General features: G+C 38.8%; 2 protein-coding genes across 2 annotated transcripts in view; one reads left to right on the forward strand and one right to left on the reverse strand.

Annotated features, from left to right (window-relative positions):
- LOC139726982 (queuosine 5'-phosphate N-glycosylase/hydrolase-like) overlaps positions 1-25060 on the forward strand; it is a 35886-nt gene that overhangs the window by 4234 nt on the left and 6592 nt on the right. Inside the window, exons 3-6 of the mRNA XM_071637966.1 lie at positions 2836-2918; positions 3387-3481; positions 4185-4317; positions 4816-4965. Of these exons, the coding sequence (XP_071494067.1) occupies positions 2836-2918; positions 3387-3481; positions 4185-4317; positions 4816-4965 (461 nt within the window). The remainder of the gene's footprint in view (positions 1-2835; positions 2919-3386; positions 3482-4184; positions 4318-4815; positions 4966-25060) is intronic.
- LOC139726975 (uncharacterized) lies at positions 13073-24456 on the reverse strand. The gene is made up of 11 exons (XM_071637961.1): positions 24031-24456; positions 23227-23396; positions 22119-22356; positions 20700-21080; positions 19874-20125; positions 19216-19353; positions 18338-18599; positions 17429-17707; positions 16358-16585; positions 15656-15787; positions 13073-13863 (listed from the first exon to the last, which is right to left on the reverse strand). The coding sequence occupies exons 1-11, from the start codon at positions 24454-24456 to the stop codon at positions 13502-13504; spliced, it is 2868 nt and encodes a 955-aa protein (XP_071494062.1). The 3' UTR covers positions 13073-13501.

Here is a 25060-nt window from a genome sequence, read left to right on the forward strand (position 1 = left end):
TCAGCGTATGAAAAAGGCCAACATCGACATCTGGCAAGTTAGAAAGTGTTTTGCAGGAAAGGTATGTATCGATCACTTTTGTGGTTATTTTGGGGTCTTTTCATAACTGTGAAAAAAAGGGGACATTTGTTATGTAGTAGACCACTAGAATCTAGTCTTACATAGACTAGCTAGGTCTAGAGTAACTGCGACAGCCGCCACACGCAGTGTGGCGGCTGCGCCGTGCTCCCATAAAAGATCTTCATGTTGAACAAACGGGTGCCTTTGCGGCGCTATATTTCCTTAATTTTTCAACAGAAACTACTAGGAATACTTACATGGGTCGATGAAACCTAAATGACTATCATCGGCGACTGTTTGATGCATTTCATTGCTTGTGATGCACAAAATGATGTCTTATAAGCAGCTCACCGATGTTCACAGAATTCACAATCACTTGCACAAGCGCACAGAATACTTGAACTATAACATAAGCAAAACTGCGGGGAAGCCGCCAGGACCGCGCCTGGCGGCGCGGTCTCCGGGGCTAGGTCTAGAGACCAGTAAGTGCCAGTATGATTGCAGTGAGGTTCCCTACGACAAAGTCATGAAGTGCAGTGGATAGATACATTGTAGTACACGCATATACCAGCCGCAACCATTGTAGTTCATCCGACTTTTTATATATGTTGGAAATGCAAAATACTCTTTTTCTGAGTTTGATGAGCAATGACAATTGTAACTATACACAGCCCAGTCGACAGCGTCTGGTCGGGCTATGACAATTGATGCCATTTTTGCAGTGCCATTACTGAATCCACATGACCATGATGACATGGGTATAAAAGTGAGTAATATGACTTTTAAGCATCATACCATTTATGATAATTGTGGTTTCGTAGTTCAACTTCTAGACCTAGTTCCGTAAAACGGGGTGAATAGGGACAAATTTAAAGTTCTTATGATTGTATTTTTTTTCATGCAGCCCAGAGACTCAATCTTATGTGGGGATTTTATGTCCACCTAAAATACCTTTAATTTGGTATTGTGAAAGAAAATAAATATTTGGGGGAAAAGTATGTTTTTTGATAAAATGATGCTGTCCCTATTGACCCCAAATTTGGGGTCAACAGGGACAACACTAATTTTGATCCAAAAAAAGCTGTTTGGAGGCATTTTTTTTAATATCCATCCAATGAATTGGATTAAGGGAACAACTACAGAGTTTAAAAATGATATACAAACATTTAAGAGCAATCTATTCCATTGTTAAATCAATCTTTAACAAAAATTTCAACAGCCCAACAAAATGAGCTGATATAAAAAAATACGACCCATCAGGTCAAAGGTTAAGATTGAAAAGTAAGTCAAATCTTTACTAATCCATTGAATTGCACTCAAATATTAACTCACTTCTTCTTCAAGTGGCAAATCATGATGTACAATCTTATTCATACACTCTAAATTCAGTGTAACTTGACTCTTATGATGTCGGGGACATTTTGGGAGTTCTTACAGCAATTATAAGCTGGCACCTATAGTATGGGTCTGACCCAAACAGATGTGTTATTGGCATTAAAACATGCAGAAGACAGAGAAAAGGGTCATGAAATACAAGTGGAAAAGTCCTAGCCTGTCTTAGGCAGTGAAAAAAATTCCCAAGAGGGTGGGTGGGGCAGGGGTTCCCAGACCCTTCCTCCCCAAGTTAGGGTTAAGACAGCAAAGTTCACTCTCATCTATGTATACAAAAGTGAAGCCACATATCCAAAGATCTTATTGCTCTCTTGTCAAGAGATTTAGAATGAAAATTCACACTTTTGGAAATAGCCGGACACAACAAACATTTCAGAGTAATTTATGACATTATAATAGTTAATCATACAGAAAATTTAAAGGGCCAATCAAACGACACCATGGTGTCCCTATTCACCCCAGTCTAACTGATTTTTTGCTCAAGAGAAGAAAAAATGTGCTGTCACAAATTCCTGTTGAAATAATCATTTCAAATTTAAAGGTGTGTTGTAGGACCTAATAGGCTAGATTCATGAACCTTTTTTAGCAAATTTCATTAATCAATGGCCACAGGAGCAGAAAAGTTTTGACCGCCCTGATTTTTTTGTGATTTTTTGAAAACTTTTTATTTGGACCTCCAGTACCCTTGAAAAATTTTTTCACATCAGGAGGACCACTTTCTGGACACTGTTGGATAGTCCTTCCATCCTGTGATAAAAATAAGAGAAAGAGTTCAAGCAAATTTGAAACATGGACATTCAAAAAACTTTTCTCGGTTTTGTCCCTATTCACCTCGCCGTCCCTTTTCACCCCGTTTTACGGTTATTGTTATTTTAGAACATTTTTGTTGTAGTCATTGTTATTGATTTCATTTATGTCGACAGTTGTAAGAAGTAAAAACAAAAACAATAACATGTCTAGCGTCCCTATGCCCCAACTGCTTTCTTATTCGAGGTTGCCTGCTTGATCTTTGTATTTCAATTGGGGGGACAAAAACTCAAAGAACAAAGAAAAATATGACCTATTCCTCAAAATTTGTATTTTTTTTTTTCGGGGAAAGGTGAGTGGGTCCCATTAAAAAAAAAAGAAGCCATATCGAAAAAATAAGGGGGTCTCCTCCTTCCTCTTTTTTCCGCAGCTATGCAGGATGCTAAACATGTTTTGTGTGTGTGTGTGTGTGTGTGTGTGTATGCGTGTGTGTGTGTGTTTTGCCTAATTATTCCTTTTCCAATTATTGAAATGAAGAGGAAAGTTCAAGCCTAATGTAATTTACATAAATGTCTGTCATTCTCAAATATGACTTTGCTTTTGACAGCGCATGTACAATGTCCAACTCCTTGTCACCGAGAGAGTCTGGTGAGTTCATTGCCAAGAATGCAGAGGATGTCACTGTCCATGATGCTGCTGCCAAAAAAGTGGCCAAGTTGGTGAGCACTCATTCATTCATTCACAGCTTGTCTCTGCCAAAGAGGTTTTTATTTGATATAATCTTTGATCATTTGTGGATTTTAGATGTGATTGTAATGCCAAGCAACATTGTGCAAAGTAAACATGTTATTCAGCATTGCATTTTGATTTGAATTTAAATCCATATTTTGTTTTCTTTAATCCTGGCAGGATCCAGTGAAATCTAGATATATATATATCACCAGTTGTCACTCCCCCCCCCCCCCCCCCTCCAACATAACTTTGAAAATTACACTAAACTGATCTTACCCTAATTCTATCTACTTTTTAGTTGAGTGCTTGAAAAGACTGTGCATTATATTGACTATATTGACTTATTTTCAAAGCATTATGTGTTTTCAGGTCCCTATGCAATACTTAATCACTTTGTGTGTTCTCCTGTTTGTTTGTTTGTTTGTTTGTTTGTTTGTTTGTTTGTGTGGATGTAGATATATGAGAGTCTGAAAAAGAAGGAGTACAGTATCAAAGCATGGAAGGAGCATGCCCTTCACCCAAAGAAAATGACAGCAGAGACAGTCGACTGGTAAAGTACTGTAAATATCATTATTTTCGCGTATTTAAATTTTTGTGCTGAGTGGCTCAAAAACAGTTGTGGGTTCTTAAATTTTCACTGTACTATTAGCTTCTCATATTTTTCCTACCAATTTACTGACAGACAGAATTTGATAAAACATTTCCAAATGTGATAATCAATACACTATTTAACTGTGCAACAGCGTACTGATGTGTGTGCATCTTCAGGTTCAAAATGTGCATTAAAAATAATGTGAAGATATATTTTGCAGGTTTTAGAATTTGCACTTGCCAAAAGTAGTGCAAAAATGAATGTACCATGAATGTTTTTGTATTTACAGTAGGCCTAAGTGGTTCCAAGTGAATAGTTGAGCCCCATCAATGATACAGTAATACTGGTTTGTGTTCCCCTGCAAAGTGTAGTATGCAACCATACACACTGCCTTTACCCAGATAAAGTCAATATGCATTAGAGCCAAAGAAAAGAATTCAAAGTGGGAGAGATTTTTTTGTGTGTGTGTGTGTGTGTGTGGGGGGGGGGGGTAGAAATGTGAAATTTGTTTCATCTGTGTTTATTTCACAGAAATCTTATGCAAGAAAGCTAATGTTACTGCACAGTGATGCTCTACAGTGCATCTACTGCCACACATTTCTCAAGTGTGCTGTGATGCAATGTTTACTGTTCCTTTGATATTCGTATGTCCATTCTTCAGGATATTCGTCTTGGACACACTCAACTTTTCCTTCTGGAGCGAGAGCAATGACAAGCGGTACCTGGTCCGATACAAGGATGAGAACCACAGCGGATACTGGGCGATGTGTGCTGCCCTCAACAGAGCCCTGGATGTATGCAATCTCTTTCAGCACCAATTTGCTGTCATATAAAGTTTTGATTTCTTTCACTCCATTGTAATAATGCCACACCACCTATCTGTTCCTATCTAATGGAAATATTCCTACTATTTGATAAGAGAAGAAGATTTGTCAAATGTTTAATTCAAATATTTATGGCCACTTGTTAAAGATGTTGTAGACAGATAAACTTTTGGCTTTTTTTTCAAATTTTACTCCAATTTGTTCCTACCTGTTCAGCTGCATAGTTAGGAGGTACATGTAACATCAATATAGATAGAACATTTATGAAGTGTGCATCGTCATGTTATTTGATTTATGTCTGTCCTTTCAGCACAAGATGTAATCTATAAGATGATTTTGCAGTACAGGCAGGTATAGATGAAAATCTATATTTTTCATATCTTTTCATTGTATGTGCTTCATTGTGCATTTTATCTTATGGCCTGCACTTACACTCTATCTGTGTCTATATCTCATTTTCTTCTTTAGGAAGGTATTCCCATAACAACACCATCTTACTATGCAAAAGTCACTCGGGACGAGCTTCAGCATGTGTTCCGCTCCGAGACAGACACAGGCATTCATCTCCTAGAGAAGAGACTAGAGAACCTTCATGAGGCTGGCAAGGTCTTGTTAGAAGTAAGGTCTGCTTGTGAGACTCTCAGAAGACCTGTTGATACCAATTCATACGTTCAACATTCAATTTAGGGCCCACATAACCCCGTCGCGGGGCGCTGTAACACAGTAACAGCGCCCCGAAGCATCCCATGCGATTTTTAGGAAGTACTGCGACGCATACAATTCTGTCACAAACTCACCGTTCAAAACGACACATGGATTCGCAACAAAAAGCCACATGTTGTAATACCATAATGTTGAATATTATAGCCGACTATGTATTACTCACCATTACCTCCGAAAACAAGAGAAATCGCCATCATCTTTGCTGGAACCCCACTTGACACTATCGACACTGCCGCTCGCCATTTTGAAAATATCACGTAAGTAAATTGATCTGGGCATGCGCAAATGAATATTCATGTTTACGTCATCTGCCATATATGTACATGTACAATGTTGCTCGTAGTTCTCGGACCATTCATAGCTATCAGTATCATCATCATGGAGTTCAAAGATGCTATCAAGGAATTAGAGGAGGAGGCTGGAATTAAGTTTAAAGAGGAGCAGGTAGAAATAATGGAAAGCACAGTGAAACAGAAGGACACCTTAATGATATTGCCAACTGGGTTTGGCAAGAGCGTTTGTTTTGGTTTCCATCACCAAATCTTGGATAAAGTGAGTATAATATGCAATGGCATCAATAAGTACAGTGAAAGTAGCAAACTGAAGCCATACAGGGTACTAGTAATGATTAGATATTTCAAATCATGATAATGATAATCATTATATCATTATCGTAATCTTATATAATTTATCAAGCAAGGCAGGTTCTGATGACATATTAATAATATTAAAATATCGATCAATTAAAGCAAGCATGGTTATGAGATAAAGAAAAATGATTATTGATTGAACACGAATAGAAAGGCTTAAAAAAGCCATTGCCGGATCAAGCAAGACAGCATCAAAAGAATAAAAATGTGTGAATGGGGTCTACAATTTATCTTTCATAGCAATAGGCCTACTGATTAGACATTTATCATCTTACAACAATTTGACAAGTTTAACTATTCAACAAAATTCTGTTAATCCTTTTAATCTAGTTCTATTTGTAGGATAGTGAGATATGTAGGCCCTATATTTTGATCAATAAATTGTTATTTATGATAATCAGCTAAGTTTTTATTTTCAGAATTGATATGTCATGTTAGGCCCCATACAGAAATTGAGTATGCATCAACTACACTTTATGACAGATTGAGGCAAGATCATACACTATGAATAATATGAAGAAATAGACATGGAAGACTGAATTTAAAATTATCAATGCAGAAACACTTCAGGAGGCACACTAACTTCTCATAATTTATTCAGACTTTATCGTCTTTGTAGCAAAATACAATTCTTCTAATGTACAAATGAAAACTTCGTATAGCTCGAAGTTATATGTAGAATACAGCTGTCTATATATTCACATCTACAAATGTACATTTCTGTCCTTTTCAATAGATACATCCCAAAAAGCGCCACATAACAATAGTTATTACTCCGCTGAAGAGTTTGATCATCAATCAAGTCATGAAGTGGCGAGAGGAGGGGGTGTGTGCAGTAGCTCTTTTGCCTGCAAGGGAGATGACTGGAGCTGACACTGAAGGTGAAAAGTCTGCTTATAACAACAACAGCATCCTGCATAGAAATTTGATGGTCTGAAGCAGTATAAAATCTCATCTTTTCATAAATAAATAAGAAATAGACTTTTCATGCAGAATACACACTTTGATGGGAAACAAGGGGCCCTGAGGTGAAACATCACATGCCAGACTTACACAATGGTAAAAAATAGCTGAAATTCACAGATGACTTGTAGATCAATATTGGCTTTCTACAGGAAAAGAGCTGCACAGAAGAAGAAGCTATATGGTTCCCAATCAAGTCATACACATAATTTCAAGTGAGAAGATATGGCTTCATAATAAACTTATTTGCAACACATCGATTCTACACTTTTTGTTTCACATTTCAAAATGATGCTGATGTATGAATAAAAGCTATGAAAATAGAAAGAATCTTTGATAGATATTATTGAAACTGTCTATTTAGACCACTCAGTTAAACTCTCTGTTAAACTTTCTCTGTCTAAAATATTCTCAGGTATGAACAAGGCACATTTCCAGTTGATTTTTGCTTCACCGGAGACCATTACTTCTGGCGTATGGTGGGAGTGGCTCAAGAAACATCGCCAGAACATCTCTCTTGTGGCAGTGGATGAAGTACACTGCCTTTCCAAGTGGTGAGATAAAGTCCTCTTAATTTCAGACCTACCGAGTATATGAAATTCACAGATAAAATTATCAGATACTGACTGCAAGCAAAGCAAGACAAGTTCACATACGCTTTCATGTTCATGTATATGCCCCCATATCAAAACAACTGTTTCCCCATTTCCTGCATTACCCAGGTAGATGATCCTTGGCTAACTGATGCTCGTGTCTGTCAACCATTATTACAAGAGCAATAAACAGGGCAAACAATGGCAATAAAGAGATATTCTTGGAGTGCCAATCACCCCCACCCCCCCCCCCCAGCATGCCTATGAGTGGAATACCTTTCATATTACACTAGTTACATTATTCAAAATTAATTTGTAGTCTACTAGTATTACATAGAATCACTGGGGGGGGGGGGGGAGGAGTGATTGACACCTTCAGACCCATTGAAAAGTTTATACTTATCAAACATGCAAACATATTTCACATGCAAAAAAAAAAAAAAATTCCATGGTCTCAAGAGGGAAAAGGGAAAACAACCCCTCCCAGACCCTCCCCTTGTCAGCTGATGAAACCCTAAAGTGGCAGCAGAAGTTGCACTGAAGGCCCCCCCCCCCTTTTTTTTTTTTTTTGCTTGTTAGCTGGTGAAACCCCGAAGTGGAACCAGAAATGAACTGCCCCTCCCCCATTTTTAAAAACGTGGCGCCAAACCGTCAAAACGCACACCCTCCCCATCCCACTCCCCTTGATTAAAGCTGGTGATGATCCTGCTTACCAATCTATCTACTTGATTTGGTTAAAGAGTATGTACATGTACATTTATTTACTCAGGTAATACAACAGGTCTTAAAGCTTTTATATATATAGATAATTAATTCATGATATTTTGTTTTTATGATTCTAACTAAATCAAGGGGAAAAAGCTTCAGACCAGACTATCTGAGAGTAGAGAGGTTGCGCAGTATCTTGATGTGTCCATGGATGCTGATTACAGCTACTGCAACAGACCATATGGTTGAAGAAATCCTAGAGCTTCTCCACATGAAAAGATCACGGATCAACATTTCTGCAACAGTTCCTGACAGGTACACAAATAATTGTTGCTCAATCAATATGCTGAATAATGAGAAAGTATCAGTCAAAGAAGATTGATCACAGTATTGCATTAAAAAGTGATAATAGAGTCATGTATAGTGAGGAGCATACATCCTATGTCAGTATGTAGATATTTTTGACAATGTCTATCTAGAGTGCATGCGCATGTATTTCCCTGACAAAAATAGTAAAGGAGAAGCGTATATGTGTAGCTCATAGTGTCGTACATTACAAACAAAGTGATGTTTTGTTAGCACATTTTATAAGATGCCATATTAGGATTAATGCAACTTTTTGATCACGGGTAATAAGCACACAATTCCATTTACATTTAATTGCACAATTATATCTGATGTATATATGATTGCACATCTGATCAGTGGCATTGAGATCTTGGTGGTTGTCACTTCGAGTTAACATGTAATATGTGTAACTCATTTACCTGCATTTCCTCCCTAAATATATGGTTTACATCAGCAAAAACTGGTACCAGACTACTGATAATCTGATTCATGAGATAGAAGTTGATCAAAATGCTTCTGCAGCTACAGTCACTAGAGTCACTACAGTGCTGACTCTTACAAAACCTTTTGCAACCACTGACAACTAGGCATCCATTAGGCATATGTTATCAGCAGTCATCTACCAGCTTGAAACCAGTTTCGGATTATGTGTGACCATATACATGTATTTAAGAACATAAATCTGCTTGATCATGAGGACACACCTAATAACAAGTATTTAATTCATGTTAATTGCAGGCCAAACATCCACTTGGCTATCCACAACTGCAGCTCCAGAGACTTCACAGAATACCTCTACTGGTATTTAGAACTCCTCAAGGCAAACCAAGAACGGACACCCAAAGCAATCATCTATGCACGGTACAGCATATCTCATGAATGACACTTTCACTTTTCGGTGATCTGGGTATGGAGACTTATGTTATATTATGGCACTGGTGTGGAGTAATCCTGTCCATTCCTAAAATTCTTTCTGACGATTCTCATGAGATTAATACACAGATTAAAAAAAGGAATGTCCGGCATCATCTGCAGGGTAATGAACCTCCTAGCAAAACCAAAATCAAGTAATCTACATGACCTGCTTCAAAATGGTCAAGGTTCTGAAAAGAATTTTGCTCAAAATAATAGAAGACCTTGGAACATAGGAAGCTCTCAATCCCTAGATTTTTACTGTTTTTTTGAGGGAAACCAAGCGGGGAAAGGGCACCGGCGTAGATAGGATTTAATCTTGGGGGGGGGGGGGGGGGGGGTAGTATGCGAGGGAGCGAGCAAGGGTGGGGGGAGGGTGTGGAAGTGCCGGAGGGGGTTGTACCCCCTATAAATGGATTATGGAATGACGGTGTGAAACGACAAATTACTGGCAGCGATATCAGGAGAATGGCATAACGGCTACATGCGAGCGAGCGGAGCGAGCGAACTTGAAAATTTTGACATTATGCCGTTTGTAGCCATATTTTTTTTGCTTTGGAAATTAAGGGGGGGGGCACACCGGGCGCAACTGCTGGCAATTACTGGCAGCAACATCAGGTGAATGGCATAATAATCAAATGCGAGCGAGCAAAGAGAGCGAGCTTGGAAATTTTGACATTTTACAGTCCAAAAACTGCCATTTGGAGCCATATTTTTTCGCTTTGGAAATAAAGGAGAGGTGGGGGCGCAACGGGCGCAACTACCGGTAATTACTGGCAGCAACATCAGGAGAATTACATATCAATTAAATGCGAGCGAGCGAGCGAGCGAGCGAGCTTGACAATTTTGACATTTTACAGTTAAAAAAAACTGCCGTTTGTAGCCATATTTTTTTGCTTTGGAAATTAAGGGGGGGGGGGCACACCGAGCGAGCGAGCGAGCTTGAAAATTTTGACATTTTAAAGTCCAAAACTGTTTGTAGCCATATTTTTGTAGCCATATTTTTTTTTTTTTTTTTTTTTTGCTTTGGAAATTAAGGGGGGGGGGGGACGCACCGGGCGCAACTGCTGGCAATTACTGGCAGCAACATCAGGTGAATGGCATAACAATTAAATGCGAGCGAGCCAGCGAGCGAGCTTGAAAATTTTGACATCATACAGTAAAAAACAAACAAACTGCCGTTTGTAGCTATATTTCTTCGCTTTAGAATTTAAGGGGGCGCATCGGGCGCAACTGCTGGCAAATACCGGCAGCAATATAAGGAGAGCATAATGATTACATTCGAGCGAGCGGAACGAGCGAGCTTGAAAATTTTACATTTTACAGTCCAAAAACTGCCGTTTGTAGCCATATTTTTTAGCTTTGGAAATTAAGGGGGAGGGGCACCGGGCGGAACTGCTGGCAATTACTGGCAGCAACATCAGGTGAATTGCATAACGATTAAATGCGAGTGAGCGAAGAGAGCGAGCTTGAAAATTTTACATTTTACAGTCCAAAAACTGCCGTTCTTAGCCATATTTTTTCACTTTGGAAATTAAGGGGGGCGCACCGGGCGCAACTGCAGGCAATTACTGGCAGCAACATCAGAAGAATGGCATAAAGATTAAAAGCGAGCGAACGGAGTGAGCGAGCTTGAAAATTTTGACATTTTACAGTCCCCAAACTGCCGTTTGTAGCTATATCTTTTCGCTTTGGAAATTGAGGGGGGGGGGGGGGCGCACCAGGCGCAACTGTCGGCAATTACTGGCAGCAACTTCAGGAGAATGGCATTACGACTAAATGCGAGCTTGAAAATTTTGACATTTTGCTGTCCAAAAACTGCCGTTTGAAGCTATATTATTTTTATTTTCGCTTTGGAAATTAAAGGGGGGGGGGGGGAAGCCCGGTGCGCCCCTCCCCCTGGATCCGCCACTGGTAGTCAAGGGTGTGGGTTTATGTTCATGAGGTGGCGTCGAAGTGACCAAGCGGGGAAAGGATGTCCAAAATCTGCACTTTAGAGCATCCCCTAAACTATTGTGCGTGTTTGTTTGTGTGTGTGTATATGGAAAAGTTAGGAATTAGCCCAGGTCAAGTCTTTTTATTGGCAATGCAAGATATTTTTATATAGACTAGTATGTAAAGCAACACTGCAAAATCAGTGATCTAGCTTTGATATAACGAAGGTACAAAGGTGTACATTCTATACATCACATTGCGCAACATTGTAGCGACTCTTCGTTCGGATGTACTGAGTACACTGCGCACATCCTGCTTATAATTATGCAGAATGCCAACCAGGAATTACGCTGAATCACAATATTTTGTCGGGTCCGGGCTTTTTGAACAATGTTTCACACTATATACCTATTTAATTATGGTTAAAAGAAATCATACAAAAAATCTTATTTCTTGATCACCCTTTCATTCAAAAGCAGTTTACTAACACTTGAACTACTATTTTGGTAAGTCTTTTTTTTTTAAACCAGCGGATTGGGAGGGGGGCGCACCCCCCCCCCCCTCCGTAGTTACGCCACTGCTTTTGGGTGAAATAATTGGACAGATTTCTTGAATTCTAACAAAAAAGCAAGAAAATCTTTTCATCGCGGGAATTATGATTATGTGGGGTGGGGCAATTGGTGCGCTTGCCTTCCAATATTTTTATGGGGGCAACATTTTTGTTTTCTTTCAAAAGCAAGAAAATCTTACTTCGGGAATTATTAATTATGGGGGGCAAAATTAAAATATGCTTGCCCCTCCAATATTTTTATGGGGGTAACTTTTTGTTTTTCTGTCCAAAAAAAAAAAAAAGAAAATCTTCTCGTCTCTGGAATTATGGGGGGGGGGGGGGGGGGGGGGGTGGGCAAAATGATATGCTTCCCCCTCCATTTTTTTTCCATTTTTTTTTAATGAGGCTAAGGCTCGTTCTAGGGCTGGCAATATGGATTGGTCAGAAGTAACGTACATAGACCCTACATACTTGTATAAGTAGCTCACGTACATGCAAACGTGTATAAGTGCTCCGTATCGTACGGATGTACAGTACGGTCGATAAATATTTTAACACTGTAGAATACAGTGCTGCAGAACCAAGGGTGCGAATTGTTTTTGCCGACGATTTTTTTTTGTGCGTGTGTGTGTGTGTGTGTGTGTGTGTGTGTCCCTGGTGGAAAATATAAAAAAAGAAAAAGAAAAGAGTAATTACTAGTATTTAGCGTCCGGCGTTGAGGTCGCTCGCAGACTGATTTTTTTTTTTGAAAAAAAAAGAAAATAATAATCATTTAGCGTCCGGCGTTGAGGTCGCTGGCGAACTGAAGTTTTTTTTTTTTTTTTTTTTTTTTTTTTTTTTAAGGATCTGAAGGGGGGTGCGTTCGCAACCAACGCACCCCCCCTGGTGACGCCCATGATATGATATATATTCCTTTATCATGGTGAAATTTAACCACATGACAGCATATCAACACCATACAGATCTATAACGCTGATATGCAATACTCTTTACAATTGAACTCCTTGTTCTACTTCATATTTCATGATTCTTGAGAATTCAATCATTTAGGTTGTGACCATCTTGAATGACTTTATCTAACGGTGAAAGGCCATCACACACTATTTGACTTCTAGTCCCACGACTGACTGACTTTGGATATGAAATTAACAAGCATGTTTATTCTGAGGCTATATACTGTGATTCATTTAAGATCCAAAGTTTGTCAGTCATAGGACCAAAAACATATATAGTGTGCCATGGCCTTAATATGCACATTTCAAATTATCTTACAGCAACATCGACCACGTGGCAGAAATATGGGCATGGATCAACGCGGAGATGGGGTTCAAAGATGCTGATGAGAGAATCTGCGAAATGTACCACGGAAGTTCCGACACAAACAGTCAGCTTCGCATCACTGAATCATTCAGAGGCATCAATAGCAGGATCCGGTGTGTTGTCGCAACAGTGGCATTTGGTTTAGGTATCAACGTTCCGGATGTTGAGTTTGTGCTACACTTTGGCGTTCCGTCTGACATCTTGTCTTATTGGCAAGAAGTGGGACGTGCTGGGAGGGATGGGAGGACAAGTCAAGCTCACATGTACATTTTCCCAGGTGCCCTGAATTCGAGATGGACGGATGAGCAATTTATTGACTTGATCAATGCAGTCTTGAAGAAGACAAAGTGCTTCAGGAAGGGAATCCTGGAGTATCTCACTGTTAAAGAAATGCGTGAGAGCATTCAGTCTGGCCCTGCTCACTCATGTTGCAGTGTCTGCGATGGGTAGATTCATGCCTTCTTGGATGAAGACGTAATGTTTTTCCACATGTCCAATTTTACCGAAAGACTCTGCAACTTTTCACCCAATTTCTTTGGATTTTGCATCATACATCTTCCTTCGAATGCCCCAAAGCCTGAGTGTTCCCTGCCTGGGATATAGTCCAAAAGGGCATCAGCCTGATATTCTTCAGTGAAGCGTCGTATGTCAGCGTCATACAAATCTGTCCTCTTGCCTCGAGTACTATCTTCCATGTCAACTATGCCTGCACCTGTAAAGAGGGCATCAAGGTCCTTTCCAAAGGGCCCACTCATTTGTGCGCATCTGGACAGTTGTTGTGGTGTAGTACTTCCCCCAGATGACTTTACCATTCCTGTGAAAATTAAGAGAGCGATGTTTGTCATGAGGTTAATTTATCGTATTGAAATTTAATATGTGAGGTTTTCATGCCTCTGCCGCAAGAGACACACTATTTTCAGTTTCTTCAGCCATACTTCTGTCCAGCTGTCTGTCCATCATTCTGTCTGTTCGTCCTTTGCCCATAATCTATTTTGTGGACAGCAAAACTTAACCATTTGAAGTATTTTAATAAGATGTTATATGAGTGGGCAATGTAGTGGTTATCAACTTTTCAGTGCCCCTGCTCAAGGTCGGAGATCTAGGTCATATTCTTACATTTCTTTTCAAGACGTATTGTAAGAAACATGTAAGTTGTAGGCATACAAGTCGCAATAGTAGCATTTCTGATTGTTATTGTTTATATTGAAACAAATTTTTACCCTTGAATACAATAGACAATAAGTATGTTTTAGCTAAAGTAAGTTGTGAATCAATACTTAAACTCGAAGCCAATACTAAAAGGTATTATTTCTTCCAGACATTCCTAAGCATTGGCTCATTAATCGATTGTGAACAATTTATTATGATATTGTGTGTTGTTTCATATTTACTGTATGCTTAATGCAAAGTGTATAAGAAATCACATGCAGTTGGATTGATCATGTGCTTGAACAAGACCCCTAAAATGTCCGTAACTTATTTATGCCTCCCCCATGAAGTGTCCCTGGAGGCATTGTGTTTTCAAGTTGTCTGTCCTTTTTTTTTCGTTATCATTTTGTGGACAGCTTAATTCTAAAACCATTTGAGATATCCGATGGTATGTCTATGTCACTTTTATGTGAAGATGCTCAAGGTCAGAGGTCAAGGACAAATGCTCAAAATTTCACTGTTTCCAATGTATCTATTCCACGCCTGAACATATTTTCTAAAAACTTAGTGTATACATATACTACCCAATGAAGATTCACTTGAGAGAGATTTGGGTTATGAGGTCAAAGGTCAAGTGAAAATATCAACATTTCATTTTTTTCTCCATATGTCGGAAATGGTTGGAGGTATGATACTTACAGCTGCATGGAACTTAGCACACATGCATGTATTGACTGGCAGTGACTTTCTGGGGAATTTTCAATGTATTGTAAAACAGAAATGTTGCTATGGCTATATAGTAGCCATAGTTACATTTCTATTTTACAATACACTGAACATGATTTCTGATAAGTTTCGGTTTGATGGGTTTGAAATTATTTCCTTCTTTTATGTTTTTGGTGCATTTAAATTCAAGAGCTCCTTTTCATCAGAATGATAGCAGGATTGTAGGTCCCTATAGGAGATATAATTTGATTACAGTTCAACCAAATTAAAAAAGTGTGACCCTTCTTTCTTTGTTGATTATGTGCTAAGTCAGTGGTGTGGTAGACATAGTGTATTTTTCCAGGCAATGAAGTGACTAAGGACTCCAATCCATACAGGCACCTGGTAGAAGATAGTGCATTTCCATTATAATAAACATGGTTATAACAAAATTCCGGTTGCAAGGAAGTAAAAAAATTCAGGCAATAACATCATCCACTCTATGTTTTTTTTCAGTGCTTTTTGTTCTGTTACAATGAAATTTGGATGTAACAAAAAGAAAACCGGTGATTCCAAGGACTTTGTTATAATGAGGGGTCCACTGATGTATGTGCCAATTCTCTGTCACCTTTCAATAACTTTAGAAAAAAAGCTTTTGACAGCAATACAAAAGAACTGGCTGTAATTACCTTCTACATCTGAAGAGAAAATTAAAAGTTTGTGGAGTATAAATTAAGAATTATGATATTCACCCACATAATCCAAGTTCATGAATTCGTTCACGAGATCCAGTCCAATGTTTCCTCCACGTCTCCCTTTGGGGTTTGCCACTCTATTCCACACAAAGCTTAGCTGAAGCTTTGGATCAGCAAACCCTCCAACGCCTAATTAGCAATCAAAACACAATCAATCACAGAAAGGGCTCAAGTTTCTATAATGATCTGTAGAGAAGAAACAATGAAGTGAAGCAACTGGTGGGGTAGCTTGTGGTATTGCCAGCCCTTTTTTGTTACCTTGTTGTATTACTAAGTACAAGATAAAACTGAAGATAAAAGAAGAATGACATGGGGGCACGTGCTCTCCTTCACATATGTTTAAATAGTGTGCATGTACACTGATCAATTATATCAAGAGCAAGAATGAAAGAACAAACATTAAGCTGCATTAGCATCATATTGGACAGTGTCAAAAAGTTTGTCAATCATAGACCAGTACATGTGTTCATGTTTGGTTGCAAGGAGTAACATTTTTCTCATCTGAAATGCATTGACAAGATATTGACTTAATTTGATAGCATGAATCAATGCAGCAGCATCCAATCATACCCATCAAAAAGTTCCATTTCTGTATTTCATTATCACGATAAGTATCACTTTCAATGAAAAAACAATTCCAAAAGCATGTACAGGTTTATCATAAACTTGTCATTCAATGAAACACTGTCTAAAACTCACATGCAAGAAAGTAATGCCCATTTATGAGATACTTCGGATGATTCTTCAGATGGAAGTCAATCATATCTGCTTTCCAGTCATCTGTCATGGCTGGTCCATCACCTTCTCTGACTGCTTGTCGTCTGACAAGGTGGCAAAGTCCTTCATACATGAGAGCTTTGGTGTGGTTAAGTATGTAGTCATCATTTTCAGCCCCAAGACTGCATTCATCTGAACAGTACCACTTATCTGGAAATGAATACAAAATAGAGAAGAATAAAAAGAAAATGAGAATGTAGAGTGTGTTATGCATTTTTTACTGTGTTGAATGATAGTACTTGGAGTAATTGTGAAGAGAACTTGTATGCCTGCCATACAAAGATTTGAATTTGCATTTGCTTGGGTACCTTCAATTGTTGAGCCTCCTTGCTCCCCTCTGGTAGAAGGACCACCATCATTTGAAGTTGGCCCTTTGTGTTTCTATATTTGTAGTGGTATTTGCGTTTTTTATCTAACATGGTCTTACTTTTTCCACACATGATAATACAACACTATTTATATATCAAGGCTTCACCACATTTTGAAGGGTCATATAGTGTATCTTGGATGTATTATCAAGTTAATATTGATATCTGCATAGAATATTTTCTGAATCCATGGCTTATTTAAGGACAGGATATGTTATCTCCCATCTCCACCCCATATCGGAACAGTTGTACTACACTTGTACATGTAAATATAGACATGCAGGAATGCCACAAAAACTAAGTGTTGCTACAACTCCTTACATAAAAGTTGGTATCTGAGTTCCCTCTGTTAGTCATGAATATATACATGCATATACAATTGTATTTCAATTTCTGTATTTGAGGGTTTTTTTTTCTGTTGGATTTAAATCTTGCCCCTCTACACAATAATAACTTCAACTTTGACTGTGTATCTTGAAATGTATGAGCTTTTATACAGGCATGCACAACAGCTTTCTGATTCTATCAGCATACTCCTGTTTCACTGCAACCCCTCACCCAAGATATGCACGCACACACACACACACACACACACACACACGAATTTGACATCTATCCTCATTACCTGCTACAGGGTCATCTTTGCTGATGTCGACACAGGACTTGTGATACCATTCATGCTTTTTACAGTGCTCTGCTAGGTGGCATTGCACCATCCCCTCATCTCCAGTCTGACACTTCTTATGGCAGAAGCAGTAGATGTACGAGTCACTGTCTTTACACCCTTGAGAGCAGTACCAGTCTTCGTCAGAATCTGGTGCCTCTTGGAGTCCCACACAGCTTAAATGGAACCATGCATGTCTACATGTCTTAGAGCAGCACATGACCATTTCATCTGACTTCTCTGTTGGTATATAAGCAAACATACAATGGCAAATAAAAAAAAAACACTTTAGGGTTATAAAGTGTTTATAGTAACTGTGTGCACAGTTGTATGTGAACTGAATTCAACTTGGTATTATCAGATCTTAATATTTACATTTGAAATCATGTCAGCTGTTAATGCTTCAGTAAAATGTTTCATTTTATTTGGAGAGTGCCACATCACTGCAGTGAGCTTTAATGCCTCGTAAGACAAATATAATAGATTTTAAGTTATTGATATGTAGATTAACAATGAAAATCCTCCCATAAATAATTCATAACACACTAGTATATACTGTGGACATGGAAGCTGTGTTATCAACCCTTTTTCTCATTAGGCCCATTTCAGTAACTAGGGTAATGAATGGAGTGTCAACAGTAGGCATTTATGCAATCTGTTGCAATACAAAATGTCACTTCCAATTCCTTCAAGAGCCAGATCCATTCTTGCATCACAGAATATGTTTCTACTCGCAGACATGGTAACTAGACAATGATGAGTCACGTTGTCATGGCTATTTCAAAAGAGATGTTCATGAATTTCCTACCATCATATAAGATCTTTCTAGCCAAACATCAACCATTACACGAATATTCAGATTGAAGTTACCTTTTGTGTTGCAGAAACAGTACCGTAGAGCGTCATCAGGAACATCTCTTAATTTCTGATCAAAACCTGCTGCAGCTACCTGCACATCTCCTCGATCTGGCGGAGCCCAGCAGAAGTCCACCACCCGCTGTGATAGATTAGATAGCCACTTGAGCTGTGCTTCTACATCCTGCTCAGTTGGCAATCCTTTTGGCTGATCCTCTAGTGATGATACTCCGCATAGTTTCATTGCACACAGAACGATGTGTGATTCTGTCACAAACTAAAACGTTGAATGAGAGAATAAGAAATCTCTGAAACATGGTCTATTGAGAGTGAAACCAAGTAAACGTTATTTAGGATGGAAGGGGCAGGAATGATGAGTTAAGTAGCTGAATATCACCCAACGTCCACACATAAAAAAGTAACATAGCCAATCCAAATGCAGTAATTATTTTTTTTCATGAATTGAAATCGTCACAATTTCATTTATGTTGCAATTATCAGTTGTATGAGATTACTTAAAAACAACCAAAACTCAGTTGCAGTGAGCATCAACAAATAAAGAATTAGTAGTTCATACAAAGTCTATCATGGATTTATTACCTACACCAAGGAAGGAGGTTATGCTTTTGTCTGTTTTGATTTGTCAGAGTGCAAAATAACTCAAGTTGTCTACAGATTTGATGAAACTTTACTCACAGAAAAAGTTGAGAATGTCACAAAAAAACGCTGAAGAGGTAATCACATTTCAGCATTTTTTGTATATTTTTACTTACCTATCATTGGGAGTTATATGTGTATAAGTGGAAATGAATTGCTTCGAAGAGGTCTATGCTCTCTGATTCCTTTCTAGTTTTTGTATTTTCATACAAAAGTTTATATACACTTATATATACCTTATACAGATCCCAGACATGCTGAAAGTTCTCAACTGCATCTCTCTTGAATGACCTGTGATTGAACTCATTCTTCAGTTGAGCAATGGTTCCCCTGTCAGCCAGGCTGGATGCTTGGAAGAACTTGTTATTTGAATCCTGTTTGTATGATAATGATTATGCATAGTTCATATAATAGGCACAGCTAGGATTGGGTGTGTAGGTGTTTCATGTTAGTGGCTTTGCCTCCCCAACACACTTTACACGTACAATAAAAGGGAGGCACCCGTGTTGGAAACTGTCACCCCAATGTAGAGTGTTCAAATCAGATTGCAATTGAACTGAATGTTTAATTATTTCGTATTCATGAATGAACTACCTGTACATGAGGCCCTTTATTTTTATATTTGGCCTTTGGAAATCTACCATAAATTTCAGAATGAAAGAAAAAAATCCTTTACTTTAACATACCATTACTGCCGTTGTCAAATTGAGCCAATATTTTTTTTCTTGTTTTTTTTTAAGGCAGGTTGTGAATACAAAAGAAATTTTTTGCACACATATTTCTGACTATCTGCATCACTACTTCCATCCCCAAATTATCAGTTGCTTTTTTTTTCACCAAACATTATAAACATAACATAGGCCTACACAAGTTACCAAAATGGTATATCATTACCTGCACATGGAGGATTTCCTTGTGGAACTCTTGCGGGCAAGCGTAAAATGCCTCCAAACGGTCATCCCACTTTGCTCCATTACTCCTAGCCCGCTGTGCGTGGAGAATGCGCTCAATGGTGAGGCCATCACCACTCAGGAGACATGGTTTGGGATGATCATCCACAACAGGAACATATTTCTGCAAATGCTCCATCACTGAGATCATACCCTGAGTGGAGCCTGGATCAGCGTCAACAACTCCCAGAGTGACCTATATTTCAAAAAAGAAAGGAAGGGAGGAACGAAGGAAGGAAGAAAGAAAGAAAGAAAGAGAAATTGAAGTAATGTTTCTTGCAAAAGTGATGTATTTAATACTATGATTGCAGACCACAGGCAAGCAACATATGGGAGGGTTAATTTTTGGGCAGACTAGGTATTACAATGTATCTTTTTTCTCAGAGTGCTTCCTACCCCAGTGGCGGATCCAGAGGGGGCGCAACCAGCACACGCCCCCCCCCCCCCCCCCCTTTAATTTTCATTAGAAACAAAGAAAATAAAAAGGATAAAATGAAATGAAACCCGGAAGTGGCAATAGTAATATTAGTCACGCCCCCCACCCCCCCCCCCCCCCCCTTTACAGAATTCCGGGATCCGCCCCTGCTACCCTCCCCTTCTTTAAAATTGCATTCAAACCTACCATATCCCCACAATGATTACTTTAACCCCTCCTTATGATAGAATAGGAATAAACTACGAAAACATGATTCAAGGAAGACAAGCACTCCTATTTAATGCACATGCATTGAATAAAAACAATTGTGTTACCATGTTAAATAAAAACTTACACATTGAGATTTCTCATCCATTTCAGTAGTATGAGAATGAAGGATTCTGGAGGGAATCTTGTTCTGTAGATGCTTAAGTTGCGTCATGTGCTTGGGTAGCAGGGACTGTACCAGAAAAACTGCTCTTGCTCTCTGTCGCTCAAACACATCAGGAGATGGAAGGAACGTGTATGGATCAAGACTTGCTGCTGGTACTTGTAGAATTGCTGATCCCTCTTTGACTCGATCTTTGACAGCAAAACACATCGTTTGCAGGAGGAACTTGTTTCCATGTCCTTTCCTCTGATGTTTGGCTTCAGTTCCAACCTGTATGTTGTCAATACAGAAGCCATAGCTGTATCCGCCGGTGTCCTTGATCGTCTGCTGAGTTTCTGGTTTTTCCTAATAAGCAGAAAGAGGGGAAAAAGTTTGTCTTTCTTTAACCCGATAAGGCCCAAGCTATTTTGACCCCTTCCAGGGGGGGGGGGGGGGGGCACACATTGTGCTCTACATAATCTTTTTATTATATGATGTATGACTGTCATATTTGGCACTTTATATCAATCATTTTCATTTGCCACAAGTGAAAAGCAAGTAAACCTTCACTATTTTGTAATGGTTGAAATTTATTGAGGTCAACATGTGGGGGCGCTATTCATTACAATGTAAAGAAAATAATGCATAAGAGCTACGCTGAATTGCTTGGGATAGTTTTAGATATTTGTATCACATTTCATATTTCCATAGTATTGATATTCTTTTGCAGATTTATAATATGATAAACAAATGATGTTAAAGGCAAAACACATAATAATAGGGTAATCTTAAGAAAATGCTGCATTTTCAATTATTTCCATTATATTTCTTGTTTGATGGCTATGTCACATAAAATATAGGTATTAATAAGACGACCATTGTAGGGTAATTCACAACCATAATTACTTCACTTTTTGGTCCTTCAGCAAATTACAGCCAAGAAAACCCCATTTTATCTATTATCATAATTGTTAACTGAAATTGGAACAGAAAATCATGCAAAATCTGACGAACATGGTTGTCAGTTTATGGTTGCCCTGGCAGCTAGTAATACCTGACATAGTTAAATTATATATCAAACTGTTTGCAATAAGATTTTAGGAAAGGTCACCAAATATTGTTGAAATCAGGTAAAGGGTGTCGGAGTGGCGAACAAAAACATTGTGCCCCCCCCCCCCCCCTTGGGCTTAATAGGGTTAAAGTGTGCGGATAACAGGGGGACATGACATTTTCATCTCTTGCTTCTCATCTACAGATGTGTTTATTGGGTGTTGACACTTTAGAGATTCAAAATAATTTTCTTAAAATATTAGTTCTGCAGATCAAGTACATTTTCCAAGCTTTCTAACAAAATAACCCTTTGAGTAGCATTCTACAACTTTTCACTGAAATAAGTTTGCCCACCTGAGATTCTTTCCACTTCCACAGCTCATCATCATGTTTCTTCCCAATGATGTCCACATTTCGTCTGGCTGTGTCCGCACTTTGAGATATCCCCATGTGGTTCAATGTGGTGAATACCTTGTGGCTCACTCGTTGTCTCCAGAGCTCTATCCCAATGCAGGATTGCACAAATTTGTAGATCCGACATTTTGTGTAGAGGACAATTGCAAGTATTTGACCAGCCTTTCGAGCCAGATCACTGCAAAGAAGATTTATTATATCATTTATAACATCTGTATTACCATTAATGACATAACTTTTATTACATCACTGTAATTTATGAAAAATGTGTTTGGTCTTGGTCACTTGTTGCTTGTTCCCAGTAATATTATAGGAAAAGGGAAAAGGATGTGTTTTAAGAACATTAGGCCTATCATTATGAACTGTTCAAACTGGTTATTTTTGTGTTTTATTTTGATATATATGTATGAAAACAGTTGATTGTTACCCGTTGAGACGAAAGAGGAACTTCAGTTTTTTTCTTTTGTTAACCAAATACATTTCATACATAAATAGAACATTCTTTTTCACAGAATCTGTTAGCCATCATTTGTGAATATATTTTGATTTGATTTGATGTATTTTCCACTTTCAATCAGATACAAATTGAAAACAAATTTCAAAAGCACAAAGACAAAGAACAGCAAGTGCAGTGATATTTAACAATGTAGTGTACAAACAGATACAAATAAGCAATTGCATTAAGCAGTATATGTGTATACATACACACAAAAACATATTTTTTCAGTAAATAACAGAGATAATTGAATGCAGGAGACTGCCATCGTAAGCGATTTAACTTGAAATGGATGGGGCCTCATTAAACTATCCAGTGACACAACTCTAAGATGAAAGTTAGTGCTCAGGTGGATCCAGTTACTGTATATAATTTATTCACTCATAATATGTTATATATACACACATCTCTATTATATTGACATTATGTTCAATTATTATGTCTTGTTATGCTGCTATTATGTAGGGCCTACCCATAAACAGCCCTCAGGGTTCTCTCCGCAGTTCATAGGTAATTGTCAATAGTGTTGATTTTATCTTACATTATATTTACCTTCTGTTTTCTCCATTTTTCTTGACTGGCATCATTGCCCAGATGCAGCTTACTGTGGCTGGCATGCTCTGCTCTGCCTCCTCCAAGGCTTTTTCCCAGGAAAATGCAGCAACTGTAGTGTGGTTCACTTCTTGCTGAAACGCTTCCAGCTTTGGTCGTCGGAGGATTTTCTTAAAATGACATGACATTATCCCCTTACTCTCCTGCTTTAAGTTCGTATATAACATGACTAATTAAAGTACTTGGTTGCGGAGATATCAATGATTTTATGAGACCATGTCGACTGAGTGGTCTAAGAAATCAGCGTTTTGAGAAAACCGCGCCTTCAATGTTTGTTTTGTTCTTTTTTTATCCCCCGATACATGCCATGCACGGATCGATAAGATCACTCCCTCGTTGCTAGGGGCGGGGCCTTTCTGCGGCGCTAAATCTAAATCGTCGGACACTTCTGTTCAGTTGAAAGTCGCAAAATCAGGGCCAAGAAAAATTCTACTCTCTTGCCTTTCCTTTGATCATTTAGCGTCGAAGTTTCGGCAGATGATAGACGATATATTAGACTACAAAACCATGTCAAAAACGGAAATTTGATAGTTTTGACCGATTTTGACGATCTGACGTTAAACACAATTTTCTCGGCTCAGCCGTCAGCGATTCTAGAATCCTTTCGTTGTGGCAAGTCATATTTATTCTTAAATTGATATTAACAGCGATAATAATTCTACTACTAATAAATATAATATACTGTATGCAGCAGCGTCATAATTGTGATGTTAACACATAGGCCTAAGAATGAAAACAGCGTACCTCATTTTTGATCATCTCTGCTGCGGCAGTAATCACTGCTCGCTTTGCGGGTGCAGAGATCTTGGACATTGCCCGGATGCCCAGCAAATACCGATATGATTTTATAAACCCCACTGCCTTCTCTAGTGGTGTTGGCATAGAATCATCGGGATCCCCGGATGCACGCTCTTCTCCTTCTCCTTCTCCTTCTCCTTCTCCTTCTTCATCTTCCTCTTCATCGCTTGCTTCACATCCAGTGTTCTCAGCTTGACTTCCTCCAACATTGAAATCAAGCTGCTCTGTTTGACTTGTGGATATCTGTTTTTGTGGGGTAGCAAAAAGGGCCCTCTTTTTTGCCTTGGGGGTTGGGGATACTGGCTCCTTATTCTCGCGTAGTTGACTTCTCGGAGGGCGCCGACGAGCAGTCCGTTTTTTCCCTCGTTTCATAGTGTTTCGGAATATTTCGGTGCGGCATTTAGTGCACACAAAATTGTCTAGGTATACAGTCCTGCCACAAAGCTTGAAGGCTGTACCCGGAGATGTCACAATTGTGGCAAGTCTAGATCGATTGTACCCCTTCAGTCCTTTTTCAAATAAAGTCATGCACATAGCACATCTCGATGGATCAAAATGAGCCATGACTCCGTACAGCGGTTAAGAGAAAAAGGGGGAAAAGAGAGACAGGCTTTACCCTGCGTGCTCAGAAAAGTTTTCCCGCCATCGTGTGCAGCTTTGGTCAGAGCGACGAACTTAGCTGATCTCATACAGCCTAGAAACACGAGGAGGGAGCGCAAAAGTTACGCAAGTGTGGATTTACACCTGGGGAACGCATGCACGTGGTTAGTCAAGCCTAAGGCGGTTAGCACATACTGAATATGTGACAGGAAAAAAGCATAAATGTCGCAATGATGAAAACGGTATACCCCGCTCTTCCAAACGGTCTATACACAACATATTGCCAATGTGAGGTGGTTTCATGACAAGCAAATAATCACACTCTGCAGTCTGTACGTACACCAATTTTCATGACAATAATACTTTCAGCCATTCT

The sequence above is a fragment of the Diadema antillarum genome, unplaced genomic scaffold (assembly GCF_040938485.1).
Source record: "Diadema antillarum isolate AM-2024a unplaced genomic scaffold, OU_Dant_1.0 seq00000107_RagTag, whole genome shotgun sequence".
Taxonomy (NCBI): Eukaryota; Metazoa; Echinodermata; class Echinoidea; order Diadematoida; family Diadematidae; genus Diadema; species Diadema antillarum.

Excerpts from the sequence above, each read along its gene's own strand:
- LOC139726975 (XM_071637961.1), bottom strand. The coding sequence starts at position 24,456 with ATGAAACGAGGGAAAAAACGGACTGCTCGTCGGCGCCCTCCGAGAAGT. Across the intron at positions 19,354-19,873 it reads AGGAAATCCTCCATGTGCAG|GATTCAAATAACAAGTTCTT; the intron begins GTAATGATATAC and ends TCATACAAACAG. Across the intron at positions 15,788-16,357 it reads TGGGCATTACTTTCTTGCAT|GCGTTGGAGGGTTTGCTGAT; the intron begins GTGAGTTTTAGA and ends ATTGCTAATTAG.